Source organism: Rhinolophus hipposideros (assembly GCF_964194185.1).
Source record: "Rhinolophus hipposideros genome assembly, chromosome: 5".
Lineage (NCBI taxonomy): Eukaryota > Metazoa > Chordata > Mammalia > Chiroptera > Rhinolophidae > Rhinolophus > Rhinolophus hipposideros.
This window is the reverse complement of record NC_138051.1, coordinates 30,015,975-30,033,083: the sequence shown is the minus strand read 5'-3', so window position 1 is coordinate 30,033,083 and position 17,109 is coordinate 30,015,975. Positions and strand designations below refer to the sequence as shown.

Sequence of the window (17,109 nt, the reverse complement as noted above, 5' to 3'; positions counted from 1 at the left end):
TTCCGAAGGTTCAGTTCGCAGGGGTTCAGTCCTCTTTGGCGTTTTTTTTTTTTTTTGACCCCCGCAGTTGGGGGCGCTCTAAACTAAAACATTTAGTTACCTGTTTCTGGGAAGCCATCTTGGATCGGGCTGGTGCCTTGGAGAGAGGGAGGAGGGAGTGCTTAAAGAATTTGAAGCTCTTTTCGGCGTTCTGTCGGACTACTTAGGTCCAGCGCCAACATAGTCTCCTTTATATAATCAGAATGTCCCTCAGTTATGATGGGGAGAAACTCTGGGATAATGCTGACTGTGGTAAGAGGCAACCACCCCCCCCCCACAGGAGTAAAGCGATCCTACCAAATCAAAGAAGCTATTAATAAAAATGAATTCTTAGAATGACAGTTTTCCCAGTTCCTGAAATAATCCTTTATAGACACCTCACTCCTCGGGATATCAGCATAAGACCAACGTAGGTTAATGTATGTATTCTAGATGCATCTAATCCGTATGCTTCACTTTCAAGTTTTCCAGTGTTCTGACTTTGACAGTACAAATAGGATTTAGGGAAGAACTTTGTTTTTAAAAAGGCCTAAATTCATCAATAGACTCAAACTACTTGTGGATACAGATAAAGCAAATGATGGAAGCCTTAAAGGAGAAATTATATGTAAGGAAGAGGGCCATTAGGGGCAGCCTTAAAAACACTGGCTGCAGAGAGCAATTTCTAATAACCGACTTTAAGTTGGAAAGGAAATAATTTTATTATGACTGAAATTCTCTTGTGCTTAATGAGAAACATTTTCCTGTGTTTTCTAGTCTAAATCGCTGCATTCTACAAGAAGTTTTTGTTTTTTGAACTCGTGAATGACGGGAATCTTTCCAAATCATTAAAGGAATTTCTCAAGGAATAACATATTCGTATGATCACACAAGGTAGGAGCTCAGAGACCTTAAGGAGTCATATGAGTCAATATTTTATCACAAAAATGATAAGAGTGGGCCAAATACATTTCTCTATATATTGAACAAAGCCTGTTGGCCAAATTCTCCCCTGGCGACAGCTATCATTATATCAAATTTGAGGTTAGTGTTACGATTATCAGAACAATGTGTTTGTATGTAAATGTATATGCAGATATTATCTTATTCATAGTTTCTAGAATCAGAACCTTTTATTCTTCTGCTTGTTTGATACAAAATAAACCTGCCATCAAAGGAACCAGTTAAAGGCATTAGGTGGAAAGCACACCATAGAAAGGTTGCAAACTTAATTGTCCGACTTGTAGAAAGGGGAAATAGTATGCCTGGTCTAGTAATTTCTGCTATCTGCAATAACCTATAAATTATACGGCTTAGACTGCTATAAATAATATGGTTTCCAATGGTCCTGACCTTCAAAACCAATCAATACCATATTATATCATAACTGCCATTCTTCACATGGAGGTGGGAGATCCACTTTCCATAATTCACAAGCATTGCACTCAGTACATCAGCAGTGATCTACACAGATCATGAATTTGCCCAGATATTTTTGTTTCTCATGCTTCCCTCAGAATTGGTGAAGTACCCAAGTACAGAAGGTTATAAATGGTTTGGATGGTAGAACTGGTTGTGGAATTTTGGATTGAAAAGATACGCTCCAAAATATCAAAATGGTATCCTTTAATGACTGAAAGCACCAGCATTAGGCAGAATTCTATCTTTGATCAATGCTCTGATGCTTCCCAATCACTAAAGATATTTTGTTGGTAAAGAACTATACAGAAACTATAAAGTTATATTTACTTTAGTTTTATCTCTGGTGTGAGGGGCTAACCCCACATTCAACAGTCTCAAATCCTTTTTGGAATCAGGTAGGATTTTTTAAAACAAAACAAAAGCATAATCAAAGCAATACCCCAAATGTCTTCCAACTTCCTGTGGTGCAATGTTAACTATTACTACTACTAATGGGGAAAGAATCCAGTACAAAATCAACATATCTCAAGGAGTCTTCTTCCAGTATCTTTGATACAATTTCCTAGAAGGAGAGTGTCTACTTATGTATGGGATACAATCAGAAATGACGCATGAAATATGAGCAGCTTGGATACATGCATATATTTAATAATGAAACAATTCATCAACAATAACAAAATTAAAAAATTTATGAGACCTCAGTGCTGTGGAAGAGAATGGGATGTCAAGGCAAAAAAAAAAAAAAGATATAGCAATTGACCCAGAAGGCTGCATGATGAGGGAAGCAAAGGCAAATTTGGCTAGGATAGTACACATGCTCTTGAAAAGAAGAATGGCTGGAGAAGTACCCACTTACTTGACTGCTTAGAAGCAGGCAGCCTTACGGCATGCTGCATGGGATGGAGGAAAACAGCCAGGGAAGGGAGAGGAGAGGGAGAAGATCAATATAGAATCCAGGGTAAGCAGATGGAAGAGATTGAGACAGGGTTGCAAAGGGATGACTCTAAGGCCTTTTGCTTCCTCTGCTGTCTAAAATACACCTGTTCCAAGTCTTTAAGTATGTCAGTTAAATTCAATGACCATGTAAATAGCACTAGGCACTATGAAGGAATGGCAGGAGTGGTTTACAAAAGTAAAGGGATAACATGGTCCCTGCTCTCAAGGAGCTTACAATCTTTATGGGAAGACAAATTCCACACACAAAACAACTACAAAACATATTTACAAAGTAACATAAATATACATATGGGTAAATAATATATGAAAGCTAAGGGGTACTATGTCAATAATTGTTTAGAAGTCCTAAGGTCAGTCAAAGGAGGCTTCCTGAAGGAAAATTTTTGGACTTTGAGTATAATGTTAGCAGAGAGCAGGGCACATGTGCAAAGGCATAGAAGTGCAAATAAATATGTCATGTCCAGTAAGTAAGCAGATCAGCTTGATTAGGATAAAAAATCTAAATAGGTCTCATTAAGAAGTGAGTGTGATGAAACTAAGGGTCTATTTGGTGAGAGAGGTTGCAATGTTAGGTCTGGCCCCTAAAACAAAACGAACATGGAAAGATGTTTGCTTCAAGTAATTATGGTAAGTGGCCACAGGTCCAGGAGCAACTCCACTGCTCTCAAAAGTTTTGTAGTTACTCTAAGACAGAGAAACTAGCAATAGGATGATAAAGAGCAGTTCAAGTAGAAGGAATTGCCTTCTGCAAGAACTCTTACCACGTGGAAAGTGAAAAAATCTCAGTGAAACTCCTAGACGGAGGATCTATCGTCCAAAGGCCAGCCAGATCCCAGTAATCTAAACTACTCAAGTGGAATGCCCTAGACCCTTTTACTAATTCTTCATGGGGAGCGGATTGTATATAGTTATAAAAGAATTTATTTTTGAAATATCATGACAATCAACTTTGATCCTAACTTTTTAGAAATTAAAACAGGAGGATGAGAAGAGCCCTAATCTATAGGGAATGCTCACGTCCCTGAAGAGGGACAGGTCAGTAAGGGCCCAAATTCTTCCCAGGTCTTTAAATGGAAAGGTAAAACATCACACCTTTAAAGAGGCTTTTCTCAGCTACAAGTAAGGCCTCTTTCTTTAAGCCTATTGATCTGAAGCTGTTCCAGGAAGGAAAAAAAAAAAAGAGTCCAGGCCAGATGTTCAGCAGCAGCCAGAGTTGGACTCTACATCACCAGAGTTCCTCTGGGTGGTGCTGGGTCCCACTGATGATGAAATACACTGTTGGGGACCGATCTTGATGCCATTTGCCTATAAAAGAAAAGAAGCAACAGTTCCCACTTCAAGTGCTAAAGTAAATGGGAGAAAGGAGAGGGATAAAAGGAGAAATCATTCATTATATTTTCTAGAAGCAGATATGCGCTTGGCAAGTTACCTCGTGCCCTATCCAGATTGCTGTAGAACAATAATCTGTGACAATAAAGATGAGACGACCAGCTGTGTATGAGTATTATAGACGACTAGAAATGGCTTTTGTGCCCATTTTTAAAGTGACTGTTATAAGTTTCATAGCTATATGCAGAATCACGATGTGATTAGATAAAAGTAGGAGCAGGCAAAAAGAGTAGAAGTAGTATATAATTTTTTTTGTTTTGCCCTAGAATTTGCTTTATAGAAATGGCCCTGCTGAGTAATTAAGAATTACACCTCCTCCATGCTCTGGATTCGTAAAAAACTGAGGTTGCGAAGAAAACCTCCCATACTGTATAAGCCTTTCGGATCACCAACTAAAATCGCTTTAAGCATTCTAGGTCTCAGACTTGAGAGAAAAACAGACAATGAGGACAGATTTATGTGTACCTACATTAAAAAAACCATGTATGACCCGGCAGAGCTTCAAATAGTATGATGTTAGACAAGGAATGCTCACATTCTAGGGAGCTTCCTGTCCTGTTTAAGACAAAGACCCCTGCCCTTTCTCACCTCATTGTGGACATCAAATAAACCCTGCTGGATCTTCCTATATATTTCTTTGGCTGTATTAATGAAAGCCTAAGGGAGACATAAATCATATTATTATTATTATTTAGGTAGAGAAATTGAATACAAATGTTATTCCAATTTGGATTTTGAAGGTGAATTAGGAACCCTTAGGAGAACACAGAGTAAAATACAAAAGGTTCCCCAAAGTCTCTGCAAAAGCCATTGAGAGTAGTTTCAGAAAGAAAAGGGAATTATATGGTGTTTTGGTATGGACCCAAGATGTCTCTAAGGTTCCTAGGTTGGCACCCATTGCATACAAAACAGGTTCTCCTCTCAATTAATTACTGAAGATACAGTCAACACCAGGCTTAGAAATGACTATAGCAGGAACCCATTAGTGCCTCCATCTAAAGTGATTTACAAGTAACAGTGGAATCTAATCCACACTTACAAACAATGTTACCCAAAGCAAAAGTAAAACCTTAGAAATCAAGGTAAAAGAAATGGGAGATTCCCTTACAGAGAGACATATAATCACTATGACCAAAAGACATCCTTTAAGGAAAGGATGTGTCTTATAGAAGATAATTCTGAATAAAAGGACAAAGATACGGTGTAGTCTCTGAAAAGCTTTCCCTATTTTTTCTAAATAGTACCTCTTCAACATTGCAGGCTGTTTTGGCTGAAGTTTCCATGAATATAAGTCCATGCTCCCGAGCAAAAGCCTCTCCTTCTTCTCTCTTCACATCCCTGCGAGATTCTAAATCACTGCAAGAGATTGATTGGGGAGAAAACTAAGTGAAAGTGAAAGAAGATCCAAGTGAAAGAAGAAACCCTTGTTCTAAAAGAATACGATAGCTGTTTCAACTGTCAGTTAATACACAAAGAATGTAGATACTATATGGTATTCTCTTATGTAGGGTTAGTAATTTCTGTGGTCTCTTGGAAAATATTCTTCAGACCCATGACAGCTGCAGCATCCCTGGGGATAATACCTTACTCTATTACAGAGAAAAGTGTAAAGTGTTAGGCAAGCCCCATAGATACTCAAGGCCTTTGCTCTAAGCTTCTTTTTCGAATGAGATTCAGTGAGAGCAAAGGAAAAAAGATGAAAGGGAAATTCCAGTTGTTAGAAAGGAACAAAGTGATAGATGGCCCATCCCATAGTGATGGGATCTTCCTCCTTTACTGGAATCACTCCACAAGGAGAGAGAGAACCAGGAATAAGGAGAGTACAGTCGCCTTAACTCTTACTAGTCTCATTACTAACATGTATAATAGCAGCTTGCTATCAGGGAAACGAAGGATTCAGAGAAAACGATAAAATTTGGTGATACAGGGGAAAGCAGATACAGTCAAGGACTGAGAAAGGGAACAGGGTTGCATGTAAAGACTTTATGAAAGACAGGATAAAAGGCTGCAGAATAACTAAGGATGAAGTGTTTGATTTTCACTTTTCAAACTGGGAATTTTCATTTGGGAGGTTTCCAGTTTTTCAACCATGAAGATAAATAAACATCAAGGAGTAAGTCCACTAAAGAACAACAAATCTACAAAATGTATATTTATTATTCATCAGCTCTGTGAAGACTAGGAAAGAACTGTCCATCTAAATGTCAACACTCACCAATGTGTATTTCTAGCCCAGATGCTCCTTTAAGCTCTAAATCTGTTTGTTCAATAGTCTGATCTTCTTTTGCACTCTGATGTGTAAAAAACACCTCAAACTTACATCAAAATGGAACTTGATCTCTTCCTCCCAACTTGCTTCTGCCCCAGGCTACCGCATCTCAGTCAACGGCACAAGCCAAAAACCAAGATGTCATTATTAACACCTTTCCCTCCTTCACTCCAAATACCCACTCCATCCCCCAGTGGGGTATTTCCAAAATGTACCTTAAAATCATCCTTTTCTCTCTCCAGCATCATCACCCTAGTACTCTCACCTGGAGTACTGCAACTGGGATCCCACTTCAACCCTCCTCCCCTCCAGAGAGATCTTTGAAAATTTGATCAAGCCACTTTTCTGCTTAAGACTCTTAAATGCTTCCTACTGTGTTTAGAATAAAACCCAAACTCCTTCCTAAATCCTGTTAGTGCTAAGAGATCTGTCCCCTGCCTACTCTGCAACCTCATCGTGCACCATTCCCCCTTGATTCAGTCCAACCAGACCAGGTTTCTTTCAATACCCTAACTTGCTCAGCTTCTTCCCAGGTTAGGGCTTTCGCGAAGTTTTTTTCCCCTTTCTGATGTTTTTCTTTTTTAAATCTTTGCCCACCGAACTCTTACCATCCTTTGGATTCCAGCTTAAATATCACTCTTAATCAAAAATAGGTATCTTGTTAATCCTTTCATAGCAGCCTTTTTTCCCTTCACTGCACTTATCACAATTTATAATAAGATACAAATCATTTTATATTTAGTATCTACGTCCCCACTAGATCCTCCCTGGGAAGCTCTATGGGAAGATGGGTAAGAGGTTGTTTTTTTTTAACCTTGAGCACTCAAAGTCTGGCACAGTGTCTAGGACGGAGTAGGTTTTCCATAAATTGGTTGACCCAATAAATGAGTACAATTAGTCTGTGGCCGCAGTTCTCAAACAGTGCGATGCAGGCACTACACAAACTCACAAGGCTGCCACATCCACAGCAACATTCAGCATCAGACCGCCACATGAATTACAAGCTTAAGATAGTTCAGTGTCAATATCAGACCACAGTAGATGCCATTTATTGCTTCATATCTTTGTGAAGCTGAATTTTTGGCAGCTGCTGTGATAAAAAGCAAGCATTGTGCAAAAATCAATTTGGAACAGCAAGTGAGAGTAAAAGTGTCCAATCTTGATTTCAAGGTTTAATAAGCTATGCAATGCCCAACAGATACACACAGGTCATTACTGGTAGTAATTATGACTATTTAAGAAAAAAAAATTTTTTTTAAATTTTGTTTTAATTTATGCTTTCCATTTTTCAAACAGTTATTAAGTTGTTATGACAAAAACACTTACGTTGTTTAGATCTATTTAATAACAAAACTGTTATTTGTTTTGGCTTATGAGTGCCATAGAAAAATTTACTGAAAATAAAAAGTATTGAGGAAGCTGTGGAGAAACTAGACCCCTTGTGCATTGCTGGTAGGGATGTAAAATGGTATAGCCACTATGAAAAACAGTATGGCAGTACCTCCAAAAATTAAACATAGAATTACAATAAGATCCAACAATTCTACTTCTGGGTATATACCAAAAAGAATCGAAAGCAGGGATAGATATTTGTACACCCATGTTGACAGCAGCATTATTCACAATAGCCAAAAGGTGGAAGCAACCCAAGTGTCCATCAATGTGTTTACCACATTTTGTTCGAATAAACAAAATGTGGTAATGTGGTAAACACATTCAATGGAATACTATTCAGCCTTAAGAAAGAAGGAAATTCTGACACATGCAACAATATGGATAAACCTGGAGAGCATTATGCTAAAAGAAATAAGCCAGTCACAAAGGAACAAATACTGTATGATTTCACTTATATGAGGTGCCTAAAGTAGTCAGATTCACAGAGACAGAAAGTAGAATGGTAGTTGCTAAGGCCGGTGAGATGGAGGATATGGAATTATTGTTTTATGGGAACACAGTTTCAGTTTGGGAAGATGAAAAAGTTCTGGAGATGGATGGTGGTGGTAGTTGCAGAACAACATGAACATTCTTAATTCCAAAGAACAGTACACTCAGAAATGATTCAAAGGGTAAATTTTATGTTATAGATATTTCACCACAATATTTTTTTTTACTGAGGTATTAAGAGCACCGTATACTAAAAGAGTTTGGGGACCAAGTGATTCAATGTCTATAGAGTACCTAGATGACGATTCGTACTATTTATTCAAATAAAATTTTACCTTTTATTCCCGATCAGCATGATAACCATGTTGGAGCTAGAATGTTGCCGAGCATCTTCCAACCATGAGGTCAGATGGTTGAAGGTTTCACGCCTACAGCAGAAAAGTTTAGAAAGTGGGTCTGAGGCCCATTTCAAGATGACAAAGAAATTCCAAATGTATGGGAAAAGGAGAAAGGCTATATGTGTAAAGAAAAATATTAGGCCATTCTTCTTCAGCATTCTTACCAGCATCAGTAGACAGAAAAGAAAAAGATTTTGAGACCATAGGGAAGAGCCTCCCTCCCCCTCATCAGATCTGACTCACCTCGTAATGTCGTACACCAGCAGTGCTCCAGCTGCTCCCCTGTAGTAGGAACGGGTGATAGAACGGAAGGATTCTTGCCCAGCCTTTCCCACCAACATGGCAACAAAAAAATCCCAACAAAACCAGGTTATTTCCAGAGAACTGTGATCACATGCCACTAACACAAAGGACTTAATTTTTTAAATAATTCCTATTAAGAAAAGAGAATCAGGGAAAGGAAACATGACCGCCCACAGAGAAACCCAGGTGGGAAATTAATATTTTTCAAAGGGAATGCAATTGATATTTTGGGTAGGTCAATTCTTCCTGTAAGACCACCTATCAAATTGCTGACTAACACCCCTGGTTCCCAGCCACTAAGTGCCATAGCACCCCACAGTCCGTGTGATAATCAGACACATTTCCATACATTTCCTAATATCCCCTAGCAAAGAAAAACTGGAAACAGGACTAGAAACTCAGAGTGTGTTGTACTGTCAATCCAAACATGATGTTGAACACATGAAATTAATATTTCTTTTCTGTTTCTATTCCTTTATCTGTAAAAAAGAGAATTATCTTAGAATGCCAATATCCCGTCCAATGGAAATTTCATTTTAATGGATCAACCTAGAAAATTAGTCAGATACCAAGCACTTAAATTGGGCATATGCTAATTGACCTTTAGTGTTCCACTAATAAAAGCAGGACTACCAAAATGTCCCTTTGCTGAGATTTTTGTCATGGCAAATAGGAATAAGGAACAGGGAAAGAAGCCCAGGGCCCAGGACAGAGTTTCTCTTAAAAAAATCCAACTGTTCACATTCTAATCTCATTTCCAGTTGGGGTCAAGATACTAAGTTTTTCTCATAACTGAGCGATTTATTAATGCCCCCACATACTGGGTACTTTTGCTTTCCTGATGGAATAGGTGTTTTTTTTCCCCCTTAAAGGAAGCAAAAACATCTTTTAAATAATAATATGAATACCCTGGGCAATGAATCTACCCTATTAAGAAAGTTTTCACATTCTTGAAGTCACTTATCCTTATATCCCTATATAAAGGTAGGGAAGGAAGACTACTGTTCATATTTTAAAGATGTGAAAACTAAAATGTGGACATGGGAAAATTAATGGCTTTCTTATAGTATAACAACAATAATAGTGATGATACTAACAAAACACAAGTGTGAAAAATGAGGCTCAAAGCGATAAGTTCAGTAACTAGCCAAAAGTTATAAAGTCTATTAATGCTGAATACATAAGTTAAACTTAGGATCCTAGTACTTCCTAGCACAAATGTTTGTTCCCGTAGCCATTACATCATATAATCTAAACCCAGATTTGAAGGTGAGAAGAGAATTCCAGCACACTAATTCTAAGGTTTCCTTTCCCACAACACAAGAATCATACAGATGTTTTGTTGAGTAGCATACCAGTTAGAACATGAGAATCCAAAAATAATTCTATAGAATTTGTTGGTAATATTAGTAATGCTTTAAGATATAAAACATACTTTTTCCCTCCAAGAACTCAAAGTTTTATTTATTGACTAATCGTTTTATGTCTTAAATTAATTCCTGTTTTGCTTTTATCTGTTACTGACTTTTTTCCCTCTCCAGCTATTGTTGAAAGACCCTCTTTCCCTGTGGCCTACTGGGATCTAAAAGAGAAAGCTTAAGGGAGGCCCACATGATGGTTGAATCACATGGCAGCATTTAATTTTAGCAGCTGAAAATTCTGCCAGTGGGTCATCAGAAAATGCCTTTTCAAATCAAATCACTTCACTTCTTTATCTCAGTCCAGTTCATAAACCAAAGTTTGTGAGCCAATATGCTAGAAAGAGTGAGCAGTTCAATTTGGGCTGCTCTGCATCAGTCTGAGGTACGTTTGTCCATCCCCAGTAAAAAAGTCTGAAGCAGCAAAGACTAAGATGGAGGTTTGATAAAGAGAATTAGCAGTTTTCTATTTTCTCTCAAGTGGAAGCATCATATTATAAAGATATGTAGTTAGAAGTATCAATTCCTATAGAGTCAGATACGCTTATTTCCTAAGAATCAAAATGCATTCCAAAGTAAAACACAAATGAATTTGGGATTATTTAATCACTATTTTATATTAGCTATGGTACAATGCCTCTTCATTTAGCATGGTTATTTGGGTAACTATACATACAGAATGAAGAAAGAGAAAAAGAAGTAACATGGCTCTATAAATCCTTCTCAATAACCAGAACAGTGACAACAAAAAACTGGGTAACTTGGTCTCTTTAAAAATACCCTTCATGGTAATCCTGAAACATCTGCATGTAGGATGGCTTTGGAAGTGAAGAATGGAGTCAATGAAATGGGAAGCCAAGAGGGCTACACAATGGACAGGGGATCAGAGATGATAAGGGACAAACGTCTGGCTTACATGGAGAGTGTAAGGACACATACATTATAGGTAGGAATCTCTTAAAATTTTCAAAATAAATAGAAAAACCCAGTATTCTGAAATCTGATTTTTTTTTTTTTTTATTACTCAACAAAGATTAGTCCAATCTCAAAGCAATTACTAAAAGGAAGTAGAAAAGAACCAGGCCAGTTGCATCTCAAGTGACTATCAGGCCATATGGTTCTTGAGGATCATCTCAACAGAGCAATGGCTCTCAACTTTCTTATTTTATGGTCCATCATGTTTCACATTACCACTTAAGGGGAAAAAGGTCAGCAAGCCAACACTCAGACACTCTATGACCATGACCGTACCTCTAACTGGCAGCTACTATGTCTCCTGGCGTCAAAAGATACAGTTTTGGAAATGACAGAGGTTTAAGTTAAGAAGGCAGAATCTAGCTAGTACCAGTCTTGACACCCACAGGCTCCACTCTTTGTCACCTCCTCAGAATTTGTCCTGTGGACTTCTTAGCGGGCCAAATATATCTTTGTGGGAAATACAAAAACCAAGGGATAATAAAAAAGGAGTTGCAAAACTTACTTGGATTAATAATGACCAAAAAACGTTGGACCCCAACAATAAAAGGAGAAGGAAATAAGTGGCAGCTGTTTAAGAAATATATAAACTTAACTTTGAACAACAGATATAGAGTAATACCATTTAGGCTTTATTGGGAGGAAAAAGCTAGAGACAAAACTGGCCAAAAGAAGCAAGTTTGGAAGTTTTAGAGTTATCTGGCTAGTGCTACTACTATCAGGGCTGTGAAGTGACTCATCTTCCTCTAATTAGGGCAAGCCAATATGGTTAAAATGAAAAATCTGATTAGAAGGGCAAAAGGTTATTAAAACGCTTGCAAATACAACTTCAAATGCACAGGACAATATCATGCCAGTTAAAAGCAGCTGATCAGTCAGTGCATCCAAAAGTGGTAATGAGGCTAACAGAAAAGGACTCTGTGCAAAAAGGGTCTAGAGCACCAAGTAACTACTTTTAAGACAGACACCTGCATGTGTTGGGTAACATCGGGTAGGTAGAGGGGAAAGGGTGGAAAAAAAGAAAAAAATCACTTGTGAACGGCTTGTAGATATAAGGGCTTCAGCTCTCAATTCTGAGAAGAAATAGAATCAAATACTATGAATTAATCAAAAACAGGAAGAGATTTTAGCTGAATAGTAGGAATATGTGCTACCTCCCTTAAACTTGAAATAGAGACTGAACATTATTTTTCTTAAAGAAAACAAAAGTACAAACCAAATTGAGATAATGCACATGAAAACAATTTATGTGGATAAAGCAAAATTACATTAAGTCAAACTAAATTTTGGCAGTACTACATTTGTCAAATTTTAAAATATGCATAACCTTGACCCAGAATTTCCATTTCTGGGCAGGAAGCCCACAGAAATCCTCAAATATTTGCATAAAGATGTAATAAATAAGAATGATCAATGAAACTTTGCAGTGGTGAAAAATTGGAAACCGAAATTTTCATCAATGGGAGGATGGTTAAATAAATTATGGAACAGACATTCTATGATCCTATGCAGTGATTTTTAAAAATGAGGTAGAATGGAATTACCTTATGACCCAGCAATTCCACTGTTGGGTATCTATCCAGAGAAATCCAAAACACTAATTCGAAAAAATATATGCACCCCTATGTTTATTGCAGTGTTAGTCACAATAGCCAAGACATGGAAACAATCGAAATGCCCATCAGTAGATGACTGGATAAAGAAACTATGGTACATTTATACAATGGCCATAAACAACAATGAAATCTTACCAATTGCTACAACATGGATGGACCTAGAGAATATTATGTGAAATAAGTCAGATGGAGAAAGACAAATAACATATGATTTCACTTACATGTAGAATCTAAAGAACAGAATAAATGAACAAACAAAATGGAAATGGACTCAGAGATATAAGAGAAAAACAAACAAACTGATGGTTGCTAGATGGGAGGGGGTGGGGATGGGAGAGAAGGTAAACGAATTAGGAAGTACAAATTAGTAGACACAATATTGCCATGGGGATATGAAAGACAGTTTGGGAAATACAATCAATAATGTTGTAAAATTTTGTATGGTGGCACTTCTCTTATTAGGAAGACCACTTCATGGACTGGGTAGAGTCCTGACCACTGTACTATACACCTGAGGCTGAAGCTGAATAATATTGAATGTCAACTATAAATAAATAAATAAATAAATAAATAAATAAATAAATAAATAAGTGTGTGTGTGTGTGTGTGTGTGTGTGTGTGTGTAGTCACAAAATGCTGAGTACAGCATAGGGAATACAGTCAATGGAATTGTAACAGCAATACACGATGTCAGAGGGATATTAGACTGGAGGAGGTTATCACTTTGTGAGGGGTGTAAATATTTAACTATTACATTGTTTTGCACACCTAAAACTAATTTAAAAAGAAATAAAATAAAGTGACTTTAAAATTTAAAAAAATTAAAAAAAGAAATAAGGTAGATTTGTATGTACTGACATGGGAAAGTCTACAAAACATAAAGATTGCTAAAAAAAAAAAAATACCTTAGTCACAAAGCTAGGTCTGTTTTCTCACAATTCTAAAAACTAACAAAAGCAAAACCACTACCATATATTTGTTTCTATTTATGTATCTAAATACAGAGAAAAAGTCTGAATCAATGATAGTGGTTTACTCTGGTAACGCAGAAACCAAGATTGGGAGGGAGAGAGGTTTATGTGCGCAAAGGGGAATTTAACTTTTTACTCTATACACTTATATTGTTTGCTTTTATTTTTTACTAGAACAGACTCATATATTATGTAGGTAATTTAAAACAAAAATTTAAAAATGTGACATTCATCTGTAACTGTAACAGAAGAAAATGAAAGCTTCCCTATATCTTCAACTTCACTCTACCCCTACTCTGATCTCCACCATTAGCTCCCAACCTCATAGCCCTTCCCCCTCCATCAGACTTTAGTGTTGTATTTGAATCTTGGTCAGGGAGTAAATTATTTTGTCCTCTCTCACCGTATCCCAGATTTGCAGTTTGATTTGTTTTCCATCAATGTTGACCATACGGGCCCCAAACTCCACACCTGTCAGTGAAGACCAAGAGAAAAAATGTGATTGTCATGAACAGCCATGTTGAGTGAGAAGTTCATGCTATTTTTCAATGTGCTAGTGACTTGTCCTGTCTGCACTCAGTGCCACTAAGCCTATTACCACTGTTTGAGCCAATTAGTTTTTTGTTTCTTGAAGTCTCATTTCTTTTCTAGAATTAAAAACTGTGTTCTAGGTGATAATGACTTCAAGAATGTAACCAAAAAGCAGATATGGAGATAAAAGGAATTAAGAAGTCAAATAGAAAAGGTGAGTAAATTTTTAGCAATGTTAATTAATGCTTAACTTGATAATGTTTACTTTTGTAACTTTTTAAAAAACTTCTAAAATTTAAAAAAATATTTCCTAGCATTTTTCTCAAAGTCACTCTCTACTTCTCTATATGGAACAATATTTTTTTGCAATTCTAGATTTTTTGAGAAAAGAGCCTATCTAAGAAATAAGTTCTCAAAAATGATATATTTCAGATCTCCAATAATTCCCAGAGTTCATCAGAAAATAGCCTTCCTCATAGGAGTATGGAAACTGACAGTCTCAATAAAGACTTTGGTTTACCTGGCATCTTCTTTCAAGGTAAGATCAGGACAAAGATTAAAAATCAAAGGTCACTTACATTAAAAACACTTGATCATATGTCAGACAATTTGTCCTATTTCCTATTTTTTATACAGTACTTTACTTGAGGAATTCTGATTTCCAAGTAAGAAAGAGGACTAATCTAGCTTTTACTAATGGGCTGACATGCACCTATTCAGTGGTCCCACATACAATATATCAAAATATCGCCCTCAACTCTAAGGTGCTGAAGTCAGTAAGATATAAAAAAAAAATGTTTCTTACTACTCTAGACTGCTTCATCAAGAATAGTGATAGCTACTGCAAAAAGTCACTTTTTTTTTCCTTCTGGACAATAGGAATGGAATTTCAATGGGGAAGAATTGAAAAATAAAACTTTGTCTGCTTTTATGCAACTTTCTCTAGTTATGCACTCAGAGACCCTTCATTTTGCACATATTTTCTATCCAACTTCCTTGTTTATTTTGGTACAAAGGATTGACTTCAGAAAGAAACAGCATATATTGGACTCTGGGGAAAACTTGATCACGTCATTCCTCCGCTTTAAAACTTGTCATTTAATCCTATTGCCTTCAGGTGTCTCAAAACTTGGTCTCTATTTTATTTTCTAGCTTTATTTTTTGTCATTCTCCACTTCAAATTTCATGCTCCAAACGTGTTAAATTACTTTCAGTTTTCCAAAGGTAGCCTGATCTCTGTTATTCATAAGCTTCTGCATATGTTCTTTCCTGCCCTGATCACTTTTCCCTCATCTCTATATCCCCTTTGCCTGGCTAAGTCCTGCTCATTCTTCAGTTTTCAGCCTTTCCTGATAAAGGTGGCATCCTCTCCTCCCTTTTTGCAACACAAATTTACTTGTCAGTATACTGTATCTACCCCCAGCCCCACCTGCTACACCAGAAGACTATAAGCTACTTAAGGGCAGGCACAATGTTTGCCTTTTTACACACTGTATCATTAGTTTATCACAGTGTGGGCGTCCACTTAACATTCATTTCCAGAAAAGTATTTTCCTGTTGATGCTACCCTCTAAATTATTTTCTAACACCATTAGTTATTTGGCTCTGAATAAGTCCTGTGGGAGCAGTAGTATCTTCAGATCTCAATAAGGTGGGACTGTAGATGGCAATATGGTAAGAATGGGAGCTAGGGATTTTATTCAGAAACTGTATTTGCATGGCAAGAAGGCTAGTTTTGTATGCATTCTTTATTTCGGCTGAGGTTATCGATATTATGGGGAAAGGGTTGCTAAAGCCCCATCAGGCCATGCCTTATCACAAATATGTGGGAAACATTTATACTTTCCAGAATCTCCTGGAACTCTCTCACACTTTTTTTAAAAAGTTCTTAGTTTCAGCTACCTTTTAAGTCTAGGATGACTCTTGAATTTTCTTCTTCCTTTCCAACACACACAAAAATCTGTATATTGGTAATTACTTAACACACACACACACACACACACACACACACACGTGAGGCTAGCACTAATTTACGGCAAAGCAAGGTGAGTTTTTGAATTAGTTAGCTTTCGTGGGATTTTCCAAACATTCAAATTGCATTTGGAAAAGAAAAAAAAAACTTATTCATACCTCATGCTCATCTCTAAAGTTACTTTTCAATTATTTGCTCCCCATTACACTACTCCCCATTTACAGCATTTGATTGGTCACTCTTCATTTAACACAACTTCGGACTATTTTAAAAGTAGGGGGAGCTAACTTTTTCTTTTGAACCCTGAAGGCTGCTAACTTTTCACTTTAGCTAGTCATATTTCATTATCTGTTCAGGCACAGGTAGATGCACTTACCTATTGTGAGGTCATGAACAGGCTGGAACCGCTTGTCTGTAAACTGCAGGAGGAGACATGACTTCCCCACACCTTAAAGAGGAGGACGCACGCTCAAGGAGTCACGCCTCCCGGGAGCGGTCCCGTGTTGGGGTGTCCGGGACTGGGGAAGGGGAGCCGGGAGCCCCGAGCCCCGCCCCCGGCCGCCCTGCCCCCGCCCCCTCTTCACCTAACCGCCCAGCCCACTGAGCCCCGCCCCCACGACCCGAATTGGGAACTTCGAGTCCCCGCCCCAGCTATGAGGGCACTCGCCCGCTGTTTACCTGTGTCCCCGATAATGATATATTTGAAAAGATAAGCGTAAGTCATGGTCCCGTTTCCTCTGGATTCCGGGTCCGCCCGACTTCTACAGCCACTTACCTCCGGCCGGTCTAGCCACTCAATCCGCCGACCTCCAGCCCCTCTAGCCCAGATCACATCTCTATTGCTCTCCCCAGAAATCCTCTCTTGGTCGGAGCAACGGTAATACCCAGACACCCATTCCAGGGACGCCTGTAACACTCTTATGTGCCATTATACCACCAAGCTCCAGGGGGCGATAGCTAGCCTTCCCGGGTCTGACTCGTAACAG

The 17,109-nt window shown here is 37.8% G+C and overlaps 1 protein-coding gene across 2 annotated transcripts; it reads right to left on the bottom strand.

Moving 5' to 3' along the window:
• Positions 1 to 718: 718 nt before the first annotated feature.
• On the bottom strand, positions 719 to 17,078 carry RAB2B (RAB2B, member RAS oncogene family). 2 transcript variants are annotated; one of them, XM_081050309.1, is made up of 8 exons: positions 16,899 to 17,078; positions 16,500 to 16,571; positions 14,024 to 14,091; positions 8,581 to 8,663; positions 8,275 to 8,367; positions 5,031 to 5,142; positions 4,375 to 4,443; positions 719 to 3,702 (listed from the first exon to the last, which is right to left on the bottom strand). In XM_081050309.1, the coding sequence occupies exons 3-8, from the start codon at positions 14,069 to 14,071 to the stop codon at positions 3,595 to 3,597; spliced, it is 513 nt and encodes a 170-aa protein (XP_080906435.1). In that variant the 5' UTR covers positions 14,072 to 14,091; positions 16,500 to 16,571; positions 16,899 to 17,078; the 3' UTR covers positions 719 to 3,594. The 2 variants fall into 2 exon arrangements, with proteins under 2 accessions (XP_080906435.1, XP_080906434.1); XM_081050308.1 differs by having other exon boundaries at positions 940 to 3,702; positions 16,802 to 16,911.
• Positions 17,079 to 17,109: the final 31 nt, after the last annotated feature.